General features: G+C 60.0%; 1 protein-coding gene across 1 annotated transcript; it reads left to right on the top strand.

The window, feature by feature from the left end:
• Positions 1 to 110: 110 nt before the first annotated feature.
• KLHL26 (kelch-like family member 26) lies at positions 111 to 24,505 on the top strand. The gene is made up of 3 exons (XM_012654110.1): positions 111 to 211; positions 19,644 to 19,826; positions 22,036 to 24,505. The coding sequence occupies exons 1-3, from the start codon at positions 129 to 131 to the stop codon at positions 23,615 to 23,617; spliced, it is 1,848 nt and encodes a 615-aa protein (XP_012509564.1). The 5' UTR covers positions 111 to 128; the 3' UTR covers positions 23,618 to 24,505.
• Positions 24,506 to 25,909: the final 1,404 nt, after the last annotated feature.

The following is a 25,909-nucleotide window of genomic DNA, read 5'->3' as shown; positions in this document are numbered from 1 at the left end:
GCCCCAATCCCTGGTCCCTGGTCCCGGCTCCGCCCCTCCGTAGACCCGGCCCCGCCCCGCGCCCCGCGTCTCGGTCTCCCCGGCTGGCGCGCGCGGCTCCCGTCACTCCGAAGCGCGGCGGCGGGAAGATGGCGGAGTCCGGCGGCAGCAGCGGGGGTGCTGGCGGCGGCGGCGCGTTCGGCGCGGGCCCAGGCCCCGAGCGCCCGAACAGGTGAGACCTGCTCGCAGAGTGGGCCCGCACCTGTTCCGGTGCCCAGGGACCTATGTGGTGTCTTGGGGGTTCTGAGGGGCTAGGGAGAGGCCTGACCAGCTCGAGGGTCTTCTGCAGGGACTGCGAACTTTACGGGCCCATGGGATACTGGGGCAACCGAGGGCTGCTGAGGGGGCGGCTGAAGGGGGGCTGGGCGCCCCAGGACCTCGAGGCGTCTGCAGGCTGCCCTATGGGCCTGAGGATCCTGGAGGTCTGAAGGGAAACCGAGGGGCTCCCCACCGTGATGGAACCATGGGGGAACGGGGGCTGCCAAAGGATCTGGGCGGCGGAGAGGGCCTGAGCAGGGGCCATGGGCAGTCTGAGGTGTTGAGGGTGTCTGGGGGCTCTGAAGAGGAGGCTGAGGCCCAAGGCTTCCTGGGGGGGCTGAAGGACCCTGAGGTGGCTGAAGGTGGTCCTGGGAGTGTGCTGAAGGGACCTGGGAGGGGTGAAGACTGGGGGAGGCTGTGGGTGGAGGGCTCAAGTGAAACCGAGAGCCTGAGAGTGGGAGGTTGAGGGGGTCTGGGGGTCCCAGAGGCCCTGAGGGGCTGGGGTGGTCTTGGGGAGCCTGAATATGGTGAGAGAGCCTGAAGGGTCTATAGAAACCCCAGAGAGGGTCCTTCTTGGGGCTCCATCTTCCCATCCCCATGAGGTTCAAATCCATCTCCCCACACCCCCAAGGCTAAAGGATTTGAAGCAAGGTCTTGCCCTCAGACAAGCGGGCAGAATTCACCCCTTTGGTCAGGGGGAGGCCCCCTTTCCCCGTGGCCAAGTCCTGAGATGGGTTGCTTGAACCCCAGAATTTGCATAAACATTGTAGGTGCTTTTACGCGTTGTTCTGGATTCTCAGAGGGGAAGAACACCTGCCTTGGCATGACCTCCTGCTCTTTTCCCACTGGGCAAGGCTAGACCCTCCCACCCTGGCCCCCCAGGGAGCCCGCCACCCTCTGTTGGCCAAGGAGGAAATTCAGGCTCTTTCTCACTGGTGAGCTTCCAGGAGCCAATAATTTTCAGTCAATGTGGTAAATGATGAAGTTGGTCGATACTTGTGTGCAGTGTAGTTGGTCCTCCTCTCGGGACTCTGGGCTGGTGCTGGCAGGAATGGCCTGATGGCCTAGGCATGTGAGTCGGGCTTGGGAGGCCTGGTGGGATGGAACAGGGATGGGGTAGGGAGGGGGGGGATGGCCAGGCCAGGACACCGAGGAGGCAAAGGCCCTGTTTGTTCCCGGGGATGCTGAGTGACACCTTGAGGCTTAGGTGTGTGGGCAGAGAGAAGCACTGAGTTTCGTCTGCTGGTGGCTGTGGGAAGCCCGGGAGGTGTGTGCACAGAGGGGTGACCAGCCTTCCAGGGCAGGTGTGGGGTAAGGCTAGATGCCTATAGTAAGGAGCCAGGAGAAATCTGAGGATTTGGGGAGGCATTCAGGGAGTAGAATGGCCAGAGCTTGATGACTGGGCATGAGGTGGCAAGTAAGGGACAGACAAGAGGGACAGGGAAACTCTGATAACTTGGGGCAAGGGCTCTCTTTTTTAAACAGCTTTATCGTGGTATAATGCATTACATACCATGAAATTCACTCATTTTAACTGAATAGTTCATTGGGTTTGAATACATTTATTGAGTTGCGCATCCATCACCACAGTCCAGATGTTTAGAATGCTCCCATCACCGTGAAGAGTTGCCCCAAGCCCATTCGCAGTCAACCCCAATACCCCCTCCAGCCCCAGGGACATTCTTATCTGCTTTCACTCTCTATAGTTTTGTCTTTTCTAGAAATTTTATGTGAACAGAATCATACAACACGTGGCCTTTTGCATCTGGCTTCTTTCCTTAACGTAATGTTTTTGAAGTTTATGTAGTTGTGAGTATCAGAACTTTGTTCTTTTTCACTGTGGAATGAAAATAAACACACTGTGTCCACCCTTATGATGTTGTGTGTGGGTGGACACGGTTTGTTTATCCATTTACTGGTTGATGGACTGTTGGGCGGTTTCCATTGTGACCATTGCAAATGAAGTTGCTGTGAACATCTGGGTATGTGTCTCTGTGTGAACATATACTTTCATCCTCTTGGGTAAATACTTAAGAGTGGAATGACTGAATCATTTAGTAGATGTACATTTAATTTTTTAAGAAACTGCCAAGCTCTTTTCCAAAGGGCTGCACCATTCTGCATCCCTACCTGCAACATACAAGAGTTCCAGTTGCTCCTCATCCTCATCCACAAGTGGGATGGCTGGTCCTTAGTTTTAGCCATTTTTTAGGTATGCGCCAGTATCTTATTTTGGTTTTAGTTTGCATTTCCATAATTAATGATATTGGACATTTTTTCAATAGCTTCTTGGCTGTTCGTATCTTTGGTAAAGCATCTTTTCAAATCTTTTGCCCATTTTTAAATTGGGTTGTCTTTTTATTATTGGGTTTTGAGAGGACTTTACATATTCCGGATGCAAGTCCTTCACTGGATATATGATTTGCAAATAATATTCTCCCGGTCTGTGGCTTGTCTTTTCATTTTCTGGGTGGTACCTTTCCCAAGGCATAAGTTTATCATTTTGGTGAGGTCCGATTTCCCTGCATTCTTCTTTTAGGGGTCATGTATTTAAGAAATCTTGCCTAAAAAGAGGCACTTTTTTTTTTTTTTTTTTTGGAGACAGGGTCTTACTCTGTTACCCAGGCTGGTCTCAAACTCCTGGCCTCCAGTAATCCTCCCTCTTCAGCCTCCTAAGTAGCAGCCCAGTGAAAAATCACTGTTGTCTGGAGTAACGGTTAGGGGTGTCTTATCCCTCGGGTGCAAGTGTGGGGAGACCCCCTAATGTGGCAAGATGGAGTATACAGAAAATTGATCAGGTTTTGAGGGAGATTGGTACAAGGATCAAAAGAAGATCCTTTTGAGACGTGGAGGCCTCCGTAGCATTGTTCGTCCCTTTGTTCCTTCATTTATTGCAAACGAGCCAGCCAGGCCTGGTGCACCGCCCCCCCCATCAGCCTGCCCATGCCTCGTTCCGCTTCATCCTTTTACTCTCCGAGGTCATGGGCTCTCAGAGCCACCTGGCTGACCACCCAAGCTCAAGTAGAACACTTTTTCTGGTCACCTTGCTGTGTTTTGGTTTTCTTTGAGGTAAAATTTATATAACATAAAATTCACCCATTTAAAGTGAACAGTTCAGTGGCATTTAGTACATTCACAGAATTGTGCAACAATCATCTCTATCTAGTTCCAAAACGTTTTTTTCCTATTTCCCCACAAGAAGGAATTTTTTTTCTTTCTTGTTCTCATTTTTTTTTTTTCTTTAGAGATAGGCTTTGGCTGTGTGCTCAGGCTGGCCTTGAACTCCTGGCCTCATGCAGTCCTCTCACTTCAGCCTCCTGAGCAGCTGGGACTACAGGCATATGGCAAGTCCTCACTGAGCCAAAACATTTGCATCACCCTAAAAGGAAACCTGTCCGCATTAGCAGTCACTGCTCAGTCCCCCTGGCCCAGCCTCTGGCAACCACTTTATCTTCTGTCTCTGTCGATTTTCCTGTTGTATAAATAGAATCACACACTGTGTGGCCTTTTGCATCTGGTTTCTTCCACACAGCATCGCGTCATGTTTTTGAGGTCAATTCACGTTATAGCGGTTATCAGCACTTCATTCCTTCTTATGGCCGAGTTATATTCCATTGTGCGGATATGCCACATTTTTTTTGGCGGGGGACAGAATCTCACTGTGTTGCCCGGGCTAGTGTGCCATGGCATCATCCTAGCTCACAGCAACCTCACACTCCTGGGCTCAAGCGATCCTCCTGCCTCAGTCTCCCAAGCAGCTGGGACTACAGGCATGCGCCACCATGCCCGGCTAATTTTTTCTATATATTTTTAGTTGTCCAATTAATTTCTTTCTAATTTTAGTAGAGACGGGGTCTCGCTCTTGCTCAGGCTGGTTTCGAACTCCTGAGCTCAAACAATCCGCCCGCCTCGGCCTCCCAGAGTGCTAGGATTACAGGCGTGAGCCACCACGCCCGGCCTGCCACATTTTTTTAATCCATTCGTCACTTGACAGACATTTATATTCTACCTTTTGCCTATTACGGAATCATGCTGCTGTGAACACACCTGTATAAGTTTCTGTCCCAACGCTTCTGTTCAGTTCTTTGGGGTATACATCTAGGAGCAGAAATGCCGGATCATACAGTTGTTGTGTGTTCTTGGTCACGCTGATCACCGCCTGACATTATTTCGTGTGTTCCTTTGCGGAAGTGCCTTGAGGATGGGGAGTCCGTCTCTCTTGCGCTGTCTCGCGTGCCTGGAGCATGGGCAGTACGGAGGGAATACAGCCGGGAGGGAGGAGGCTGGGAGCGATGCATAGGGGTGTGGAAAAGTTTCCTGTTCTCTGAGGCTTGCAGTCTGGCAGGTAGGATGTCCCCTCTGTCCAGTGGAATCGGACTAGTCCCTTGCCTTTTGGGGGAGACTAGTGGGGCCGCCAAGGGTAGAGGGAGGCTGGCTTTGTAGCCTGCCAGGCATGAAGGGTTTTGTTATTTGGCCAGGGGTGGGGGCGGTTGCTGTCCTCCCCTTGGCCCTTCTAGCAGTATCACAACTCAAGAAACTGTCCCCAGGAGGGACTGCACTCCCCCACCCCCCACCGCCCCCAACGTTATATAACTTGTTTGTTCCAGCTTCCCTTTTCTGCAACCAAGGGGGGAAAAAAGAAAGAGAAAGCCTTATTCTCCTTCCTTCCTATCTCGAGGGATCAACAAAAAACACGTTGCCTAGTAGAGATGGTCGTTAATGACTGAAACTGACCTCAGAGATGTGCGGAGTGGCGGGGGCTTGCCGCGGGGAGGTGGGGTCCTCGCTGCAGGCTCACTTGCACAAAAGTGTTCACCAGACGGCCTCCTCCCAGCTCGGGCGATGGGGGGGTCCAGGCTGGGATGGGAAGGAGGTTTGGGCCACTCAGGGTGTTGCAAGCAGAGGGCGGAACCCTCCAGGGAGTCGCACTTCCCCGGCTAAAATTCCATCGCTGTGAGGTCCCCGGCTGCCAGAGTTCCGGAGGAACCTTCTGGCCATGCAGGGTCTCCAGACGTGGGCCTTTGGCATGCTCGATCCCCGGCCTGCGCTTCCTACAGGTGCCTGGACGGGGCCCAGTCTCGCTGAGTCACAGCACTCCTGGGGGGTGAGGCGGGGGCATCTTCGTGAGGGACGTGCTGGCTGCAGGTGTTTCTGTGGGAAGTCGTGGCCAGGCTGCTGCGCCCAGTGGGGTTGTCACAATCCAGCCCGGCTCCGTGGCTTTTGCTTGTTTAAGCTTTCTCAATGGCTCTCTCTGCCCACCTCCTGTGTAGCTCCCACCGAGCCCCAGGGCCTTGGAAGAATCCAGCTCCCTGACCACTGCTAGGAGACTTGGGGGACGATTTGGCCCCTTCTGAGGAGGTTCTTGTTCCTTTAGACTTGTTCTCCTCTCAGAGGGAGAGAGAGGCAGGGTTTTGACCCTTCGGAGAGCAGGACCGAACTCCTCTCCGGACATGTGGGTGGATCTGGCGGCATCAGGTGCTTTGTTGGACCCACGGATGTCTGTGGACCCGTCCTTCCAACGTGTGTCTGTATCAGATTCCTCATCTGGAAAATGGGGCTCCAGACCCAGCAGGTCGGGTAGCTGGGAAGAAATGAGCTAGGGAGGTCACATGTGCCTTGTGTTAGTGTGGCAGTGGTGACCTCGCTGTGGCGGTGATGCTGCCACCCTCCTGCCCCCTGTGCCCCCATGGCCTCGAGAGGATCACGGGAGCCAGTGAGCCTTGCCAACAGAGTCCCTGTGTCAGTGGGGAAAAGAGAAAGTTGGCTTGAGCAGTTGGGAAGACAGTAGTGCCGTTACGGTGGCCGTGAAAGGGACAGCGGCAGAGGTGGAGAGTGGAGCGTGTCACTTCTCAGCCGGAGAGGGCAGATCCGGCGTGTGAGTCTGGCACCCAGCAGCAGGGGCTGGAGCAGGCGCCCGATGGGTCTCGGTGGGTGCTGGGGTCGGGGCAGGTGAGGCTGAGCAGAGGCACGCTGAGGGCCGGGCCACATCCAGGTCACTTGATCTGCCCCTCGAGGCTCAGCTCCCCCTCCAGGAGGGAGGCTGCTCTCTCCTCCCCTCCTCACTGGCGGGGGCCCGGGAGCTCAGGATGCGAAATTGCTCCGAAGTGCACACTTCGCCCTGCATTGTGTCGCGCAATTGTCTCTCAGCTGGGCCGTTTCCACCTGGTAGCTATGACCCCCCGGGACGGCCTTCTTGTCGTCGGCCATGGTTACTGGGGAAGAAAGGTTTTATTAGGCTCCATCATAATCTCTCCATCTCCGGGGAGCTGCCGCAGCACGTCCTCCCGCCTTCCGCCTTCCTCACAGCCGTTAGTATTTATTATGTCCGTGTCTCCCCCAGACACTTTAAAAGTGAGGCTTTCTCCTCACTCCAGCCCTTTGTTTTTCTCTTTTCCTGATTTTTTTTTTTTTTTTTTTGAGACAGGGACTCACTCTGTCACCCAGGCTGGAGTTCAGTGGCCTCATCACAGCTCACTGCAACCTCAAGCTCTTGGGCTCAAGTTATCCTCCTGCCTCAGCCTCCCGAGTAGCTGGGACTACAGGTGTGCACCACCATACCTGGCTAATTGTTTTATTTTTTGTAGAGATAGGGTCTCACTGTGATGCTCAGGCTGCTCTCGAACTCCTGGCCTCAAGGGATCCTCCTTCCTTGGCGTCCCAAAGCGCTGGAATTATGGGTGCGAGCCACCATGCCCGGCCCTTTTTCTGATTTTTTTCATTGTAACCTGCTCTTTGGTTTTAGGGGTGGTTTTGGATTTGGGGTTGGGGGCCCTGGAGGAGGAGGAAAACGGGAAGAGCAGGAGGAAGAGGAAGAGGAGGCAGAGAGGGGGAAGAAGGGTAGAGATAGAAATAATTCAGTGACGTGAGGGCCTTGGGGCCCAGAAGGAAGGGGTGGGATTTGCCAAAGGTGTTGGGTGCCATGGGGTGGCATGTGTGCTGGCATCCTGGTTCCTTGCTCTTGTGGACGGCATGCATTTGACACCTTTCTCTGCCTTCTGGCAGGTGTCACAGGCCTCCCGTGTGCCTGCTGCCGTGCGTGGTGCTGGGCAAGGGGCGTTCATGGGACAGATAGGCCCTGCGCGTGGAGCACCCACGTGCCAGCAGGAGGCAGAAGAAGTTGTATGGTCATTTCCTCACCGTTGCCCCAAATGATCCCAAGGTCCTGAGGCCGAGTTGGAGGTTCCTGCCTCCTCTGGAAGGTTCTGGATCCTCTTTACAAATGAAGTTGAGGTGAAACCTGGTAAGGGACTCCCTTGCTCTCTGAACAAAATCCACTTTTCGATGCGATCTGTCTGATCCCCTGGGCTTCCGGAACCCTGACATCCCTGCTGGTCTCTAAAGCATGCTTACTGGAATGTCCTGTCCCCACAATTTGCACGGCTCAAGTGTTGCCTCATCAGGGCCTGGACACTCTGTCCACCATGACGCTACCGCCCGCCCCTGTGTCCCCTGTCCTGCCTTGTCATGGTACATTCTCTGTGATTAAAGATCCATGTTCCCTAGAACAGTGCCTCTGAGAGCAGGACTTTACCAGCTCTGTTCCCAGTGGTGGCTGTGCTGAGTGTGGATCCCGCAAATGTCTCCCCCCATCGCCACAATCCGCAATGGGTACAGCAAGCGGATAGGCCTGACCCCGAGGCTTCTGGAACGGCCCCCTCATCCTTCTCCTCCTCCCCCCTTTACTTAACCGGCAGGGTCTGGGGAGAGCCACAGAGGTCGACAGACATATCGTCACTCAGCCTCTCAGAGGAGCCAGCGACGGTACCATTTTGCACGTGCTGTGTGTAGTGAGTGAGCGCAGTGTGTGGAAGTGAAAGGAGGCAAGCGACAGCTGCTCCCCCGCCCAGCAGTCTGAAGTGGGAGGTGGGGCCGAGCTGAGCGCCGGTCCCGCTGCCAACAGCCCCGCCCTCCTCCTCTGGTAGCCGCTCCGCAGCTGTGCGGACGGGCTCTCTTAACACGTGTTAACCCCGAGCCTCCAGTCCCTTCCTGCCCCCCGCACCCCGCCCCTTGCACATGTCTCTCCAGAGAGGGCCGCAGAATTCACAGCACTCGTCTCCAACGGCTGTGCCGGCGTTTCCCTAGCATTCCTCCTCTGCACGGCGGATTTTGGTGCGCGTCCAGCGCGATTTCAGACCCCTCGCCACGCAGCGGAACGCCTGATCGCTCCGTGCGCACCACCACGGTGCACACTGAAAATATTGTGATCCGAGAGGAAGTAACCGGCACCTTCGGGGAATCGCAGACCTTTCCTGCGAGGGCAAGGGCTTCCGGAATTGAACATGCTCGGCCGGGAGGAGATCTTGAGGGCTGGACCTTCAGGCTTTTAAAGGCCTTGAGGGGGGTCACCCGAGGATCCAGGCCGAAGATGTTTTCTGACGCCACAACTGTGAAATTCCACAGGGGTCAAAGAAAGAATTGGGCGGGAGCGGTCTGGGCTGCATATCCGGAGAGTTCTGCTCTCCACGGGATGTTAGAATTTGAGGCAGTCTGCCGAAGGCAGGGGAGCAGAGAGACATGTGATAGCCCGGAATCTTCTGTTACCGGAGCTGAGAACTAGGAGTTTTCCTGGGGTGGGTGGGTGGGTGTAACGGCTCTCAAGGTGGCTGTGAGGTGACAGGCACGTAGGGGAGCCCCACGGAGGATCGCCGAGGCAGCCCTTCACACACGTCAGCTCAAGTCATCCTGTCCGTGGAAAACTTCCAGGACCGCAGTTCGAGGCATAACCGAGCCATCTCCTTGGTGACGTCTGGTCTGTCCCAGGAGGCCTCTGAGGGCTCCCCCTGCTCAGGTTCTCGCGGCTCTCTGTTGCGTGAGGAAGGGCAGTCGGAGCGCATGAATGTTTACACTCCACGTGAGTCACTTGCACAAATGACGGGTGGTGTTTTCCTCACCAAGGCTCATGGCATCGGGCCCCTCTGCTGTTCCAACCTAAGTCACGCCTCCAGCCTGTTAGCATTTAGAGTTGTTGAACTTTTGCGTTGGTCGGGGGCGCAGGCAGCTCGCTGACCTTTTGGGGGAGCCCTGGAGGACAGAGTGGAGCCAACTGTCTTGTCACAGACAGGCAGGGCTCCGGCTGGGGATGGCCGCCGCCCACTCATTCTCAGCATTGCGCTCGGTGTGGCTTCGTCCCCCGGCCTGGTAGGAAGCTCGTGAGCAGTGCAGGGAGAGGCAGCAGCTGGAGAAGCGTTGACTCCACGGCAGTTTTTCCAGAGGCTCATCTGGAATGCTGTGGACAGACCTGGGGCTTCCAACATCCGAGGCCCCTTTTGGTTATGAGAGCCAGAAACCCCACTTGCTGCCTTCAGTTAAAAACTCAAAGTTCACATTAAAAACAAGTTCAGGGAGACGTACAGTTTTAGGTATATCAAGGTTTAAGGCTCAAAGGATTCCACTGGAATCTGTGATCCCATCTCTCAGCTCGGCCTTCCCTCTTGGCTGGGTGCTGCCCACCTGGTGAAAAGGTGACCCCACCTTGCACCTTACTGGACCAGCAACTACACGGGGAAGGTGAGTCTCCATCCTGGTGGCTCTAGCTATGGTCCCAGGGAAGGCTCTGATTGGATCTGATTGACCACACCCCCATTCTAGGAAGAATCATTGTGGCCAGGAGCCCTGGAGCCTCTGGTTGGTCAGGCTGGGTCACATGTCTTGTGTTTCAGCCCAGGTGTGGGGTCTGCCTGATCCCCACCACTGGGGCTGACAGTGGAGCACAGGAGGGTCCCAAGGAAAACAGGAGCCCTGATAAGAAGAGGGGAGGGATGTTGAGCACCCCTAAAACGAAGGTACTCATGACAGGCCCTTTCTGCTGATGAAATGTGCGTTGTTATCAGAAGGCCCCAGGCCCAGCCACGGGGTGCCTGTGTCTGGCCCTGTGCCACTGGGGATGAGTTTGCACATGTGGCGGCCCTGTCCCTTCTGAGGCCTTGATGCCTGCCCTGCCCTGGGAGGCAGTGGGGTGAGCCACCCTGCAGCACGTTCCTGCCCTGAGATGCTGGAATTCAGCAGTGCTGGAATTTCGCTGGGTTTCCGAGCGGTGCTCTGGGGCTGCGCAGTCATGCACCTACTTGCCTGCTCTGTAGAGCAGAGGGTTTGGGCATTCAGGTGGCCCCGTCTCCCAGTGCAGCGCAGCGGGATCGGGTGGGGGATGGGCCATTGCCAGAAGCAATCTCTTGCCTCCGTGGGAGAATGAGACCTGTCCACTCATGGGCGCCTGGATGGGGACCCTGGCTGGGCCATGAGTGCGAGGGAGGCCATGGCAGAGAAGGGGCCGAGGAGGAGGTGGCAGAGGCTCCAAGCACAGAAGAGGGGTGGACTTGGGAGGCCGGAGAGTCCGGGGGGCAGAAGGGGTTGGCCATTCAACACAAGGAACGGCATGTGCAAAGTCCAGTTGTCCGGCAGAATTCTGTTGAGGGCTTCCTGGGTGATCTAGTTGAAGGATCATGTGCCCAACACTAGGACTCAGGCCAGAAGGCCATGTGGAGGGGACTGGGCTGTGAGCAAGGATTTGAGTTGGGTGCCAGCCTGGTGCTGCCACTTAGGAGACATCCACCTGCCACCTCACCCACCCTCACCTCCCACCTCCCTGGCCAGCAGCAAGCTCTCTGCCTCCACGGCACCCCTCCCTTCCTGGCTCACGGCCAGACCGCAATGTCGGAGTGTCCCCATCAGAACAGCCCCCACCAACCGAGTGAGCACCCACTCTGTGCAGGCCTGGCTCCCGCGGCTCACCTGTCTGTGGGCAGTCTCAGAAGGGACCACTGCCATCATCTCCAGTTTACAGATGGAGAAATTGAGGCACAGAGAGGTCCAGACACTGGCCCAGGGCCACACAATAAACAAGCGGCAGAGGGACACCAGGCTCGGCTGGCACAGCCCTTCCATTCCAGCACATGGTTGCCAATTGGCCTCTCCACGGCCCCAGGTGGGTGAGCCCAGGAGCATCACCGTGACATGGGTTGGGAGACGGAGGCTGGGAGGGCTGAGATGCTCGCCAAGGCTCTGCCGGAGCCGGGAGGCTGGACATGGAGGTCAGCGTCGGGAAGAGTAAGACCCCCACTCTTCAGGGCCGGCCCAGGGCAAGGGTGTGCATTTGCCCCGTGAATCCTCCAGCAGCCCTCTGAGGGAGGGAGCCCCACTCTGCAGACAGCGGGTGGCGCTGCCAGGTCACGCTGGGAGAGCCCTGGTCCACCGCCCATTGGCGCCCGCCTCCGTGATCCCGGCAGGGCTGTGCTTGTCTTCCCCACCCCTGTCTCCCTCTGTCTCCCGCGGCCTCCCCACGGCTGAAGGGGAGCCCCACCGGGGCTGGGTGGGGGATGCTGTCTCCTGCCACATCCTGGTGCCCAGCACACGGCTGGAGCTTGGTCACGCTTGTCAGCCAGATGGGTGGTCGGTGGGTGCGGACGGAGGGTAGATGAGTGGGTGGTGAGGGAGTGGGTGGGCGCGCGGGTGGGTGGACAGGTGGATCCACACCCTGCACAGAGTGGGTGCTCACTCGGTCGGTGGGGGCTGTTCTGATGGGGACGCCCCAGCACTGTGGTCTGGCCATGAGCCAGGAAGGGGGATGTGCCGTGGAGGCAGAGAGCTTGCTGCTGGCCAGCGAGGTGGGGTCTAAGCACCCCTGCCTTCAGGGGCCTTTCTTTGGATAGCGGAACTTCCTTTTTGCTGGCTTGGGAAGTGGCCAGAGGTGGGCAAGTCTGGGCGGCGGCACTGCCCACAGGGGCCTCCCGGCCATTGGCAGCAGCCAGAGCCCCACATGACCCCCAGGGGCATCCGTCAGAGGCGGGGGTGGGGGCAGGAGACCACAGCCTGGCCTCGGGGGCCCTGTGCACACAGTGACTCCTGAGACGTGGGTGTGGGGGGCCGAGCCCACGCTCCTGCCCCTTTCCCCCCCGGGTCATTTGCCACCTGGGTCATTGTGCTCCTGGGGTGACAGCGTGCAAACCACTGCACCTGCAGCCCTAGCCTCACAGGGTGGGCAACCTTAGCCATCTGCACCCAGCTCCATGAATTTTGGGGTTCACCTTTTGACCTGTGGGCCGGGACTGCCTTTTCTTACTTCACTGGGTCGTTGGGGGCATTGGTGATGGTTCTTCTGAGATGAATGTGGGTTATAGGACCTGTCTGCCTGCCCCCCTGAATGCGTGGTGTGACTCGAGCCCCCCAAAATGTCCGGTGTGACTCAGGCATTACACTGCCCTCTCCGAGCCTCGGCCTCCCAGGTGCTCATCTGGGGGCAGGATCCCCAGGGGACCTTTGCACTGGGGTCCTGCTTTAAATTATTTGTGAAGATGTAGAACAACCAGCACGATGACCAGGAGGGAGAAATAAACAACTTCGCTGATTATGCCCCGGGAGGGAGCCCCAGGCTCGGGGACACAGCTCCAGGGCCTTGGCTGGGTTTTCTTCTCTCTCTCTCCCCCTGCCAGCCCCCCTTGTCTCTGTCTCCCTCCCTACCTGGGTCTCCATCCCCTGTTCTCTGGGTCTCTGTCTTCCCCTCCTGTCTCTGTCTCTCTGTCTTTATATCTCTGCCTCTCCCGGGCCCCTCCCCTGGGTCTCTGTCAGCAGTTTGGTGTCCTGGCCTGAAGGACACTCTTCTGTGGGGACCTTCACCCGCTCTTGGGCTCCACGCCTGTCCACGCAGAAGCCCTGATCCTGCCTCTGCTCCCACGGAGCCCAGGGAATGAGAACTGCAGACTGCTCAGTGGGAGCCGCCCCTATCAGGAGGGAGGACCCGGCAAGGGGCCGCTGCTGCTGCCGGCGGGGAGGAACCGGGCCGCGGGGGCCGCTGAGCTGTCCCAGGAGGACGCTTGCTGACGCGAGCGTGGGGGCCGCTGGCTGGCCGGAGCGTTTGAGGGCCAGTGTGAGGTGCCAGAACCCAGTGACTCCATCCTGTGGGCTGGGAGCACGGTACCCAGAGCTGTGAAATATTGTGGTAACCACGGCAACAGCGCCTGGCGGGGGGGTGGCCTTTGCGGGGCGTGCAGGACCCCGGCTGTCTGCACCCTTTTCCCTCCTGGCGCACATCTGGGAGCTGGCGGGGCCTCAGCAGAGTCCGCAGGCTGCAGGTGGAGCGAGGACGACCTGCAGCCGTGGGGGCGGCTGCGGGCTTCAGTGTCCCCATCTCGGAGGGGGATGTCCCACCCAGTGTGCTGACCTCCTGGGCTGCTGGGGGAGGCTGTGTGTGCAGACCTGTGCCTGGCACGCACTCCGTCCATGGGCCTGCGTGGTGAGGGTGGAGGTGGGTGGGAGGGGTCGCGAGAGAAGTCACCAGTGTGGCTGGAGAGCGGGTGGGCACTGGGCCACCAGGGCCCCTACACCTCTGGAGCCCAGCCTCCCGCCTGTCTCTGACGCCTCCATCTCTGTGTCCACTCTCTGGGTCTCTGCCTCCCTCTCTTGCTGGCTCTCTGACGAGGCTCTCTGAGGATGGTCTTGGCATTCCAGTTGCCAGCCTGGGGCTGGGACCAGAGGCTGGAGTGGGCAGAGGCTCTCAGCTGGCGCCGATGTCCCCCACTGTCTCCTGAAGTACAACGCCTTCCCCACCCATGCACTGCGGGACCCTGGGGCAGCCTTGCATCTGCTGGGGCGTGAGCCAACCCGCTGTGCTCCTTCGAACTGCATGGACGGTAAAAGCAAAGCCGGCTTTGCCCGTGGCCGTGCTCTCTGCTTTGAGGGAAGGCGGCCTGTGTGCGTCGGCAGACTCCGTGCTGGCCCGAGCTCTGGGCTCCGTGTGGGGGTGGGAAAGGATTTTACAAAATCCCAAAGAAATGTTTCCGTGAAATTCTTTCTTGTTCTTGCCTTTTTTTGTTGTTGTTGACATTCCAATGAGGAGAACTGTTCCAGGGTTCCGGATCTCTGCCGTCATGTTGAAGCGACCACAGCATTGGGACCAGCAGCAGGGCGGGGGCCAGAGGTGGGGTGGCCATACCAACAGGTGCTGTGATCCCCCATCTTTAGCTCCTGGGCCCCCACCTCCCTCGGTTCCTGATCCCCCCACAGAGCTCCCATCACCAGGGCCCTGCTGCAGTCCATGTGACTCTGAGCTTCCTGTGACCTCCCCCTCTAGGCCGTCTGCCTTGGGCTGGGTCTCCCCAGAGCAGACCCTTTGGCGAGAGCCACGTGAAGGACTGGTGGGATGAGGCAAGGAGCTCATGCAGGGGTCATTAGTAGCAAGCAGGTGACACCGGTTGCAACCCAGGATATTTCAAGAATCCTGTAAGAGATGGTCCCCATGGGGACCCACTGGACATCAACCCCAGGCAGGACCCGGCATATGCCCCTGCACAGGGGATACCCCAAGGGAGGCAGTGGTGGTGTCCCCAGGGTAGGCCTGGATGTGTCCCCATGTCCAGCAGAGCCCTGGACCAGCCCTGCTACCTGATGACAGTGCTGTGGGGATGCAGGGCCAGGGGCACGTCAGAACGGCCCTGAGCCCAGGCCAGGCCTGCAGCGGGGGCGTGCGGCCACTCAGAGGCCAGATCCAGGCTGAGGGTGCAGCCGGGGCGGGCAGTGAGCGGCCTCCCGAGACGGCCCTGACTGGGGCTGCTGACGCATTGGCTCCGATGACTCACGTGCGGGTGACCGTGACTCGAGTGGCCGTCTGGAGACTCGGACAGGCTTAGGGCCGCCGCCGCCTTCTTGGGGGCCCGTGGCCCTGCCGCGCCAGCCGCCCCCTGTCTGGGGCTGGCCTGAGTAATGGGTCCTTCCCCTCCTCCCGACGGCCGGCTGGAGAGGACCTTAGTCATCAGCCCCAGCGCCACCTCCTGCCCATCTCCGCCTGGCCGCGCCTCGCTTCTCTTTCCAGGCACGGGGGACTCTGGCCCTGCTGGTCTCCTCCCTCCCTGGGCTCCCCAGGAAGGGCTGCAGGGGGTGTGTTTGGCTGCCAGGGGCAGCGGCACAGCCTGGTGTGTAGGGGGCTGCTGGAGGGGGCCTCAGACAAGAGGAAGAAACCAGCCACACGGGGCGCAGGGGACACTGCTGGGGGCGCAAGGAGGAGGCCTGGAGAGGGCCAGGCTGCTCCCTGCCCTCTTCGTTGCAGCTCGGGCCCAACCCCGTAACCAGCAGCCGATGGGCCTGACCCCGGCTTCTGGGCCGGGGGTGTCCTAACTCCCAGATAGGAGAGTCTGAATTCTCAGAGTGTACGATTGTCACATGCCAATGGCAGCACAGTCGCAGCAAGCCTTTCTGCATGAGGCTGCTTGTCCAAGGACTCTGCATTTGCTCACCTTGTGCTCTTACAGCCCCAGGTGCCGGGACTGTCATGTGCCCCCGCTTTGCAGCTGAGGCCTGGGTGGTGGAGGGACTGCCGAGTTCCCAGCTAATCAGAGCCGCTTGGCCCAGGCCTCTGGCTGCGGAGACCCCAGCCCAGCCCCGGTGCCTCCTCTGAGAAGCCCTGCTGGCCACCTCCTGCCTTCCAGGTCCCGGGCAGCCTCTCCACCCACTGGGAAACCCTGAGATCCTGCCTGGGAGCTCTGCTGGTCACCTCCCTGTTTTCCATTCTTTAGTAATGATAACAGCAGGGGAGGCGGTGAAACTTAACCACCTCATCCTCTCTCCTCCCCAGAGGTGCACTCTGCCCCGCTTCTCAGCCCTCCAGATGTGCTCTTTGTACACAGAGGCAGATGCCTGTGTATGACACTTTGTGCCCACTGTGTGCGCTCTGCACTTCCTTCCTCCTCCAGCTGTCGTCCCCAGGATGTGTCGGGATCAACTTCCTCACTCAACTGTAGGGCAGCCCTTTGTCAGAAGGTGCTGTAATTCTGTGTACCCCACGAAGGGTGTTTAGCTTATTTCTCATCTCTGGCCCCTAGAGACAGTATTTGGAAAAGTTTCAGAAGTAGAGTTGCTAGGTCAAGGATATGAGCCTTTAGAATGTAGCTAGGTCTGTCCAACTGCCTTCCTGGGGGTCGTCCAGCTTCATGCTCCCACAGTGAGCACAGTTCCCTTACTGTGAGCAAGGCTGACTCTTAGGTCTTTTCCTGCTAGCTGTGCTTCTTTTCCCATGAACTATCAGCCCACGTTCTTTGTGCATCTTTCTTTGCTGGGTTTATATTCATTTCTTGATGCTCTTTATGTATGGAGGAACACAGTAAATATGAGTCCAAGGACTGAGCAAGCAGCCCCATGGTGAAGTTGCTCTTGGCGTGAAATCTTTCTTCTGGTAAAAACGTGCATGTGCACACCTGCCCCCCAGGGCTTAGAGGAAGCTCAGGAAGTCCTCCCACACCACCCCCCAAATCTCCTCAAACGTCTAAGGAAAAACCAGACCAGCTGAAAGCAAAATGCCAAAGGCTGGCAGGGCTGGTGAATGAATCCATGAGGCTCGGTGTCCACAGAGAGGCCAACGGCTCGCGCGGCACCCACTGTGTGCTGGTGCTCTGTGGGTGGTTCTGAGCTACAGGTTCCCGAGTGCAACGGCCTAGTCCTGGTCAATGGGCAGAGAGGGCATGCAGCCGGTGTGCAGGGGTAGTGTCCGGATGAAGACCTCTGCCAGGCCTCGCCACCTTCCCAGCCCAAAGGTAAGCTGGGCAGTAGGTGGTCTGTGGCCCCCCATTCTCCTGGAGGCGATGGGGGCTGGGGAGCCCCACGGCAACCCCGTAACATCCATAGCCCTTTTGACAGCCAAGAAAACTGAGACCCAGAGAATCAGAGAATGGCCCCGCCCTGTGCCCCGTGAGCGCCGCAGCACCTGCCTTGTCATCCAGCCCATCTTTGTGCCGTGGCTCTTTGGGGTCCCTTTCGAGGTCCTCGTGTGCTTCTGCAGAGACGCCAGCTCCCTGCGAGCCTGGACGTGCCTTTCGGGTGTCAGGTGCACGTTCGCAGGGCTTGTGGGCAGGGCGCTTGGGGGTCCTGGGACTCCACTGTCCGAGGTGTGCACAGGCGTCCCGTCTTTGCCTGATGACCCCTCCTCCTCCTCCTCTCCCCAGTCTCCATTTAGGCGTCCCCCCCACTCCCCTGCAGTCTCTCAGAGCACTTGGTGGTTACTTTACATTTCCTTCTGTCTCCATCGGTTTGGTGTCTGCCTTCCTGCTCCCCCGCCCTGCTGCCAGTGGCTCTGAGTGTCACAGGACAGGCCTGGCCCCATGGGTGAAGTGCGGGCTGAATGAATTAATGAATGATGAATGAATGAATGAGTGAGTGCGCATGGCTGAGGCAAGGACCCTGGGCTGGGGAGACCCAAGGGATGGCTCTTAGGCCGACTTGACCAGCGTATCTCTGTGCTGGTGCCCCCGGGAGGCCCTGAGGTGCAGCCCTGCCTGCAGGGGCCCAGCACGCAGTGGAGAGGGGTGGTGAGGGCCGGGGTGCGGTTGGGGTGGCCTTCCTGGTCACGTGGAGCTGCTGCTTGTAGCCTTTGGGTCCCCAGACACTCTGTTCAGGGCCCGGCCTTGGGATCGAATGATTCTCCAGAGCTGCGGTTCCAACCGCCAGGCCATGGACCAGTGCCAGTCGGTGGCCTGTTAGGGACCGGGCGGCACAGCAGGAGGTCAGTGGCGGGCGAGGGGGCGAAGCTGCATCTGTGTTTACAGCCGTCCCCGTCACTCACATCGCTGCATAAGCTCCACCTCCTCCACGATCAGCAGCGTCATTAGATTCTCACAGGAGCACGAACCCTACTGTAAACTGTGCGTGGAGGGACCTGGGCTGCGGCCCCTTGTGAGGATCTGATGCCTGAGGATCTGGGGTGGAGCTGAGGCGGTGATGCTGGCGCTGGGGAGCGGCTGCAAATGCAGATTATCATTAGCAGAGAGGTCTGACTGCACAATAAATGTCATGTGCTTGAATCATCCTGGAAACCATCCCTCCCGCTGGGTCCGTGGACAAATTGTCTTCCATGGAACCAGTCCCTGGTGCCAGAAAGGCTGGGGACCGCTGCTCTAGGGGATCCCCGTAATGAAGATGGTATGTGCACCCTCAGCCCCGTCATGCTGAATGCGGTCATGGAGCCCAGGCAGGTGGCCAAAGAGTGCCCGTGTGGGCAAGTGGCAGGAGCTGAGGCCGAGGCCGGATGGTGGAGGAAGTGGCCAGGGTAGCTCTGGACACGGGGGGCCCAGGAAGGACGGCAGGGAGGTGGGTTCGGCTTCACAGGGGCAGGTGCCCAGCCCTAGACGACCTTGGCATTGGGTTCTGAATCATGCGTCTTTCCTCCCTCGGGACTCGAAGGCCTTCCGTCGAGCACAGGCCCCCATACTGGGTCCCCACTCCAGATTCCCCCACACAGGGTCCTCCATGCCAGGTCTCCCCTTCTAGGACGCGGAGCACCTTGCAGGGCTGAGGTTGGGCGCTTGTGCTGCCCTGTGGCACCCCGCCTGGCCGTGGTCAGTGGCTGGCCCTGCAGCCCCTCTGCCCCTTGGTTGGTAACCTGTCCTTTCCTGTGGGTCTCTGGAAGAGTGGCCTGGAAGAGCTTGGGGACCTCTGGTGGCAGCGGCCACATTGAACGAGTGCCAACTGTGTGCCTGTGTCTGACAGCAGCTCTTTAATGCCCAGCGTGGTTTGGGGGCTGGCAGGCAGTGGGGCCTCGAAGCCATCCTGTCTGCTCCCACTTTCTTGGGAAGACCGGCGCCTACTTTCCTGGCGCTCACTCGTGGGCAGGCGTCGGTCCCAGGAATGGGAGGGCAAGTTCCATGGGGCCAGAGGTCACAGGGGTGGGCAAGAGTGCTTGGGAGGGTGGCCTCGGCCCTGATAGGGGTGGCGGGTCTTGGCAGGGGGTTCATGATCCCACAGGGGCCTGACCCTGGAGGTGGCAACAATGTCCCTTTCCTGTTGTGTTCTGAGGATAAAGGGATGGATTCAGGCCTCCGTTCAACAGAAGTTTTCCAAAACGAAACAGCGAAGGGGCCAGTGGGGCTGGAGGGGAGGGACGATGGGCCATTGGGGGTCATGGGGGCAGGACCGCAGAGGGCGCGTGTGCTCTGAGGGTGCTGGGGCTGCGGCCCGGTTTGCGCAGCACCCGAGAAGGCCCCTGTGTCCTTTGTTTTGTTTTCTTAGTGAAGTGAAATTCACAGGACGTAAAACCAACCATTTTAAAGTGCACAATTCAGTAGCATTCACAGTGTTGTGCCGCCGCCACCTCTGTCTAGTTCCAGAACATTCTCATCACCCCAAAAGGAGACCCTGTCCCCGTCAGCAGTCACTCCCCATCCCCCTGCCGCAGCTGCCCGTCTGCTCCTGCCTCTGTGGCTTTGCCTGGTCCGGACCCGTCACGCGGTCGCATCGCGCGCTGTGGTCGCGTCGATGTGGCCTTTCCTGTCTGGCCTCTTCTGCTAGCCTCGTGCTTCGAGGTTCTTCCACGTCGTCTCGTGTCTGGGAACCTCAAGGCCTCTGGCCGCGTGCCCCCTCTGCTCTCCCCGCAGCACGGCCGACAAGAACGGGGCCCTCAAGTGCACCTTCTCGGCGCCTGGCCACAGCACCAGCCTCCTGCAGGGCCTGGCCGCCCTCCGCGCCCAGGGCCAGCTGCTCGACGTTGTGCTCACCATCAACAGGGAGGCCTTCCACGCGCACAAGGTGGTCCTGGCCGCCTGCAGCGACTACTTCAGGTGAGCGCCGCCTGGAGGGGCGTCTGTCCGCGGGCTGTGCAGGGGTGGAGGGCGCCCGGGTCACCGCCAGCCAGGGACAGCTTTGAGGGAGAGCGGCCAGTGCTGGCCCCTCCTCTGATTGTGGCGAGAAGCCCGACGTCCAGTCAACCCGCGGGTCTCCTGGGTTTGCGTCGCACTCCTTCCGGGCAGTGTCGGGCCCCGGCACCGGCTGCGCTGCTCCTGCCTGGGGCGGCGGGGCTCGGCCGGGACCTTATTCTGCTGTTCGCCAGGTGCCGTTCTAGGCCGCCAGGTCCAGGAGGCAGGAAACGGGCACAAGTCTTTGCAGTCGGATGTTCACATGGGCACCTAAAGCAGACAGCAGAGGGGCGGAGGGACGCCAAGTCCACAGTGACCCCTGTGTCTTACAGACACCGTGTGCCGGGTTCCGCCTGCGTCCCAGATGAGGTCTCCTCCCTGTCGCCCTGGGCTGTGGGCACTTCCCCTGAGTGACAGGCGGGCCCTGGGTGGGCATGCAGGTGTGTCTGCTGTCCTTGTGCCGTGGCTGGGCCAGAAGAGGGGGCCCCACGGAGTAGGGAGGGGGACCATTCTTGTCACCTGCTGGGGGCTGGCTAGGGCTGGATGGCCTCCTTCGTTCCCTCGGTGACCAGTGGGTGAGCCTCCTTCCTGCCAGGCGGTGACCCTGCCAGAGACAACAGGCTGCCCCGGGGTGGTTCCCAGGCCTGCCCCAGCCCAGATGTGCGCCTCGGGCCACATGTTCCCCAAGGCTGGGGCGCCTGGCCTGGCATGTTCCCCGGCGCCCGCCCTGTGGGCTCAGCGAGGCCGTCGTGGGGAGCCGCAACAGCCAGGCCAACCGGGGCGCTGCTGCTATTTTTACTCTGGATTTGGGGATGGGTGGGCCAGCCCAGCCGGCAATGCCCTTTAAAGGCTCTCCTGCGCTGGCACTGCAGCCGGCGAGGCCTTAAAAGGCAAAACGCCTTCCCGTCGCCCTAACTGCCTCTGCCTTCATCGCGTGATGCCCAAAGGCCAGTGAGGACCCACCGGGACAAGCAGGGCAGGGTCTGGGGAGCTGGCAGAGCGCTGCCCCCGGCGGCTCCGAGACGTCGACGAGCAGTTCTCCAGGTGGATGTCAGTCTTCGCCCCGCGACGCCCCCACACTGGCCCAGCCCACGCTGGGTGTGAGACCAGGGCACGGACATCTGCTGGGCAGACGGAGGAAAGAAGTTCCTCCTCTTTCGTGCACGGATAGTAGTGAGAGTTATTGCAAGGTGCCAACCCGCCCCGTGAGAGGAACCTCCCGCTACCCAGGAGCCAGCTTTGGGCTTCTCTCCCCTCTGCCTGTGGGGTGTGCGCTAAGGGCCCGAGGGGGACTATGACCCAGAGCCCTGAGCCTCCCTGCTGCCCTCCTGCCTGTGGACCTGTGTCTCCACCCCGGCTCTCACGTCAGCCCCACCTCCTAGAGCAGGGCAGTGCGGTGACAGGGCAGAGGTCTCACAGTGGGCTGGGGATGTGGCCAGCAGCTCCTTCGGGCTGTGCTTGGGTGGGGGGTGCTTCCCTGACAGCCTGGGCCTTTCTCTGGAGACACAGTGACCCCAGCACAGCTCCCAGAAGGTGTTCCACTGGGGACCTTTGTCACCTCCCATCCCAGTGCAATGGTCGCTGAGACCCAGGCTGGGGAAGTCGGAGCTGCTTTCTCAGGCCAGTGCGCAGGCGAGGGCTGGGCTCCGCGGACTGTGGCGCGAAGTCTCTCCGGAGCCCCAGCCTTGTCTCCTGCGGTGGCGCTGCAGATCTGTCCCCAGAGCTGCAGGGGCGTGGTCTTTGGCACAGCCACACCCGGCCCCTCTGTCCAGCCGGCCCCCACCCTCCTGGACAGCCGGGCCCCAGCCGGCACCCCGTGGGCGAGGCTGACCCAGGCCCAGACCTCCTGCAGCTCTGACACAAGAGCCACGGTCTGTTGTTAGGGGCTGTGTGGGGCCCCTGCAGAGGGCAGAGGGGGAGCTGCTGTTTGTAGGAAGATGCACAGCTTGGGGTGGATTAAATTTTTTTCTTTTCTTTTCTGCATGTTTTTAACGAGCATCCAGCCTGCTTCCCTCTTGCCGGCTGCACCCTGTGTTCTGCGTCCCAGGGCCACCGTTCCCGAGGCCAGGCCGCTCCCGGCTGGCCATGATGCCCCTCCGCTGCCCCGAGCCCACATGCTGTTTCTGACCTTCAGGGCCATGTTCACGGGCGGCATGAGGGAGGCGAGCCAGGATGTCATCGAGCTGAAGGGCGTGTCGGCCCGAGGCCTGCGCCACATCATCGACTTCGCCTACAGCGCTGAGGTGACCCTGGACCTCGACTGCGTGCAGGATGTGCTGGGTGCGGCCGTGTTCCTGCAGATGCTGCCCGTGGTGGAGCTGTGCGAGGAGTTCCTCAAGGCGGCCATGAGCGTGGAGACCTGCCTCCACATCGGCCAGATGGCCACCGCCTTCAGCCTGGCCTCGCTCCGGGAGTCGGTGGACGCCTTCACCTTCCGCCACTTCCTACAGATTGCCGAGGAGGAGGACTTCCTGCGCCTGCCCCTGGAGCGCCTCGTCTTCTTCCTGCAGAGCAACCGGCTGCAGAGCTGCGCGGAGATCGACCTGTTTCGTGCCGCGGTCCGCTGGCTGCAGCACGACCCGGCCCGGCGGCCACGCGCCAGCCACGTGCTCTGCCACATCCGCTTCCCGCTCATGCAGTCGTCGGAGCTGGTGGACAGCGTGCAGACGCTGGACGTCATGGTGGAGGACGCGCTGTGCCGCCGGTACCTGCTGGAGGCCTTCAGCTACCAGGTGCTGCCCTTCCGGCAGCACGAGATGCAGTCCCCGCGCACCGCGGTGCGCTCGGATGTGCCCTCGCTGGTCGCCTTTGGTGGCACGCCCTACACCGACAGCGACCGCTCCGTCAGCAGCAAGGTGTACCACCTGCCCGAGCCCGGTGCCCGCCACTTCCGCGAGCTCGCGGAGATGGAGGTGGGCTGCAGCCACACGTGCGTGGCCGTGCTGGACAACTTCGTGTACGTGGCCGGCGGCCAGCAGCTGCAGTTCCGCAGCGGCGAGGGCGCAGTGGACGCCTGCTATCGCTATGACCCGCACCTGAACCGCTGGCTGCGCCTGCAGGCTATGCAGGAGAGCCGCATCCAGTTCCAGCTGAACGTGTTGGGCGGCATGGTGTACGCCACGGGCGGCCGCAACCGGGCTGGCAGCCTGGCCTCGGTGGAGAGGTACTGCCCCCGGCGCAATGAGTGGGGCTACGCCTGCTCGCTGAAGCGCCGCACGTGGGGCCACGCCGGTGCCGCCTCGGGAGGCCGCCTCTACATCTCGGGCGGCTATGGCATCTCGGTGGAGGACAAGAAAGCGCTGCACTGCTACGACCCCGTGGCCGACCAGTGGGAGTTCAAGGCGCCCATGAGCGAGCCCCGGGTGCTGCACGCCATGGTGGGCGCCGGTGGCCGCATCTACGCCCTTGGCGGCCGCATGGACCACGTGGACCGCTGCTTCGACGTCCTGGCCGTGGAGTACTACGTGCCCGAGACGGACCAGTGGACCACCGTGAGCCCCATGCGGGCGGGCCAGTCGGAGGCCGGCTGCTGCCTGCTGGAAAGGAAAATCTACATCGTTGGGGGCTACAACTGGCGCCTCAACAACGTGACGGGCATCGTGCAGGTGTACAACACGGAGACAGACGAGTGGGAGCGAGACCTGCACTTCCCGGAGTCCTTCGCAGGCATCGCCTGTGCCCCCGTCCTGTTGCCCCGGGCTGGGACCAGGAGGTAGCCCCGGGACCCCGGGGCCTCGGCCTGGCTGCGCGCTGTCTCGGAGCAGGGCTTGGCGAGCACCGTCTGGCCGAGAGCCCCAGCGGCTCCCCAGGCTGGCCTCTAGGGGCCTGCCGTGTCGACAAGCTCCCCCCGGGGGTCCCTGCCTCCTTCCTCCCCAAAGCAGATCCCGGCTTGGAGTCCAGCCTGGGGAGCCTCCAGCCAGGAGGCCAACATGCCGTGTCGTGGCAGCAGACGCACGCCCGGCATGGTTTCCTTGCTGCCCTGCGCGTCCTGGCTGGTGGGTGGAAACTGGGGTCTCCTTTGTGGTGGCCGTTGTGTGGCTTTGCCTCTCTCCTCTCCCCGCTTCAGCCCCACGGTTTCAGACTTTCAGATGTGAGCTCATTAGCATCGAACCCAAAGTCCAAGGTATGCGACTCACCCCCCTTCCAAGTCTCTTGCGTGCTTGTGTTTTTAAAATAAACTCACCGAAAACCTCCGTAGCATACGGACCTGCAGGAGCAGTGAGAGGCCGCTCTGAAACTCCCAGCTCTGGGTGGGTGGAGGACGAGGGCGCATGCCTGCCTCCCCCACGCGTGTCCCCCAGCACCTGCGCCCTTTGTCCTGAGCTGCCGGGACAGGAGGCCCCGGCTCCCGTCTCTGTTCCCATCCGGTCCCCAGCACCTTTGAGGCGTTCACTCATCTGCTTTCAAGAGGAGAAAACACACCCGGCTCCCAGAGACGGTCCTTATGGGTGTCAGGCCTTCCACTTGGGGTCTTACCAAGGAGGATGGGCCAAGACACGCCCTGCCTGTGTTTGTCTCCGGTGGCCAGGCTGTCCCCTTTCCACGGGTCAGAATCTCACAGTGCATGTGCATCTTGCAGGTCTGTTGGGTGATTTTTATTTCCTTCCCCCCTTTCTACCCCTCTGTGTCCGCCCGGGCTCCCATCGGTCTGCCCTGTGTTTAGGTCAACATGCTACCCAGCCTGGTCCCCCCTTGGGGGAAGTCAGGCCAGCGGTGAAGCCTTACTCTTTACAGGCTTCGCGGCTTCTCCAGCCACATTCATTCTGATGCCTGAACCTCTAAACCTTTTCTTTTTGTTTTGTTTTACTTTTTTTTTTTTTTTTAAGAAGCCGGCACTGCTGTCTTATAAATGGGATTTGTACTCTCGGGGCAGCTTAAAGTGTCTTTCTCGCTGCTAACGGACGATTGATGTCGTGTCTCTGTGACCCACACACCGTGTAAAGAATTAACCTCATATCTTAGCAGACGTCGTCTCCTAATATTTCCCTTTATTTAATAAAAATGTTATGGCGAAAAGATGGAGCAGGCCCAGGGCTGAACCCGCGAGGCTTGGGCCTGATTGGTCACAGATTCCTTGTGTGTCCTCCACGTGTCTGGGGGCTGCTCTCCCCCTCTTTGGCCTTTTCCAGCCTTGCGGAGGGCCCGGTGAGGGGCTGGGCTTGGGCTCGGGGGTGCAGGGGCAGCAAGAAATGTGGCCAGGACAGTCCCCCTGGGCACCCAGCAGACAGAGGGCAAACCCGGGCCCGGCGGGGGTAGCCTGCTGGGGGCTCCTTTCCTGGTTGCCCAGCCCCCAGCCACCAGGCAGCCCCCAGCTCCCCAGAGGTACCATCTCTATCTGCTCAGTCCCAGCACCTGAGTGCAGCTCGGATAGCCTGGGAGCCCCTGTCCCTGGAGGAGACGCAGGGCAGGTCCTAAAGGAAACACGAAGTCATCTCCCTTCCCTGTGGGCCTGAGAGCTCTGTAGAGAGTCCCCAGCCCCCACTCTCGAGGCTGGCCTTGCCTCCAGCCCGGCTGCCCAGAGCCGCCACTTGCCCGTTAGCGGAGATGTCCCTGGACAGCCTTCCAAGCAGGGAGGCTCTGGGATCGTCCTCCACACTCCGGCTGTGCAAGTCGCCCGGTGCTCCTGTGTGTTGGCCACTGGCGCCCAGGGTAAGGCTGGGGGTGGTGGGGGCGGTGCTAAGACAGACACTGGGTGGGGGGCGTGGAAGGAGCCCTCGCTGCCAGGGGCATCTGAAGGAAAGCAGCAGCGGCCCTCAGGCCCTCACCATGCATTCCAGCCCCACCCCCGACCTGAGCTCCCCCAAAGAGAGCCCTTCCCTGCTGGAAGCACGGCCCGTCACGGGGGCAGTGAGAAGTCTTTGCCAGCTCTGAGTCCCCCGGATCAGCTCACACCTTGGAACATCTTGTCCCCAGCGAGCTGGCAGGGGTGCCGGCCCTGGGCGGGGGTGCTGCCGTATCTAACCAGATCGATTGTGCATAACCGTCTGGGCCAGTTTTGGAATGTCCTT

This window comes from Propithecus coquereli, unplaced genomic scaffold (genome assembly GCF_000956105.1).
Source record: "Propithecus coquereli isolate 6110/MARCELLA unplaced genomic scaffold, Pcoq_1.0 Scaffold438, whole genome shotgun sequence".
NCBI lineage: Eukaryota > Metazoa > Chordata > Mammalia > Primates > Indriidae > Propithecus > Propithecus coquereli.
The sequence above is the reverse complement of the archived record's forward strand: the minus strand, read 5'-3'. Positions and strand labels throughout refer to the sequence as shown.

Coding starts and splice junctions, on each gene's coding strand:
- KLHL26 (XM_012654110.1), top strand. CDS start 129: ATGGCGGAGTCCGGCGGCAGCAGCGGGGGTGCTGGCGGCGGCGGCGCG. Junction 212..19,643: donor GGCCCCGAGCGCCCGAACAG/GTGAGACCTGCT, acceptor CTCTCCCCGCAG/CACGGCCGACAAGAACGGGG. Junction 19,827..22,035: donor GCCTGCAGCGACTACTTCAG/GTGAGCGCCGCC, acceptor TCTGACCTTCAG/GGCCATGTTCACGGGCGGCA.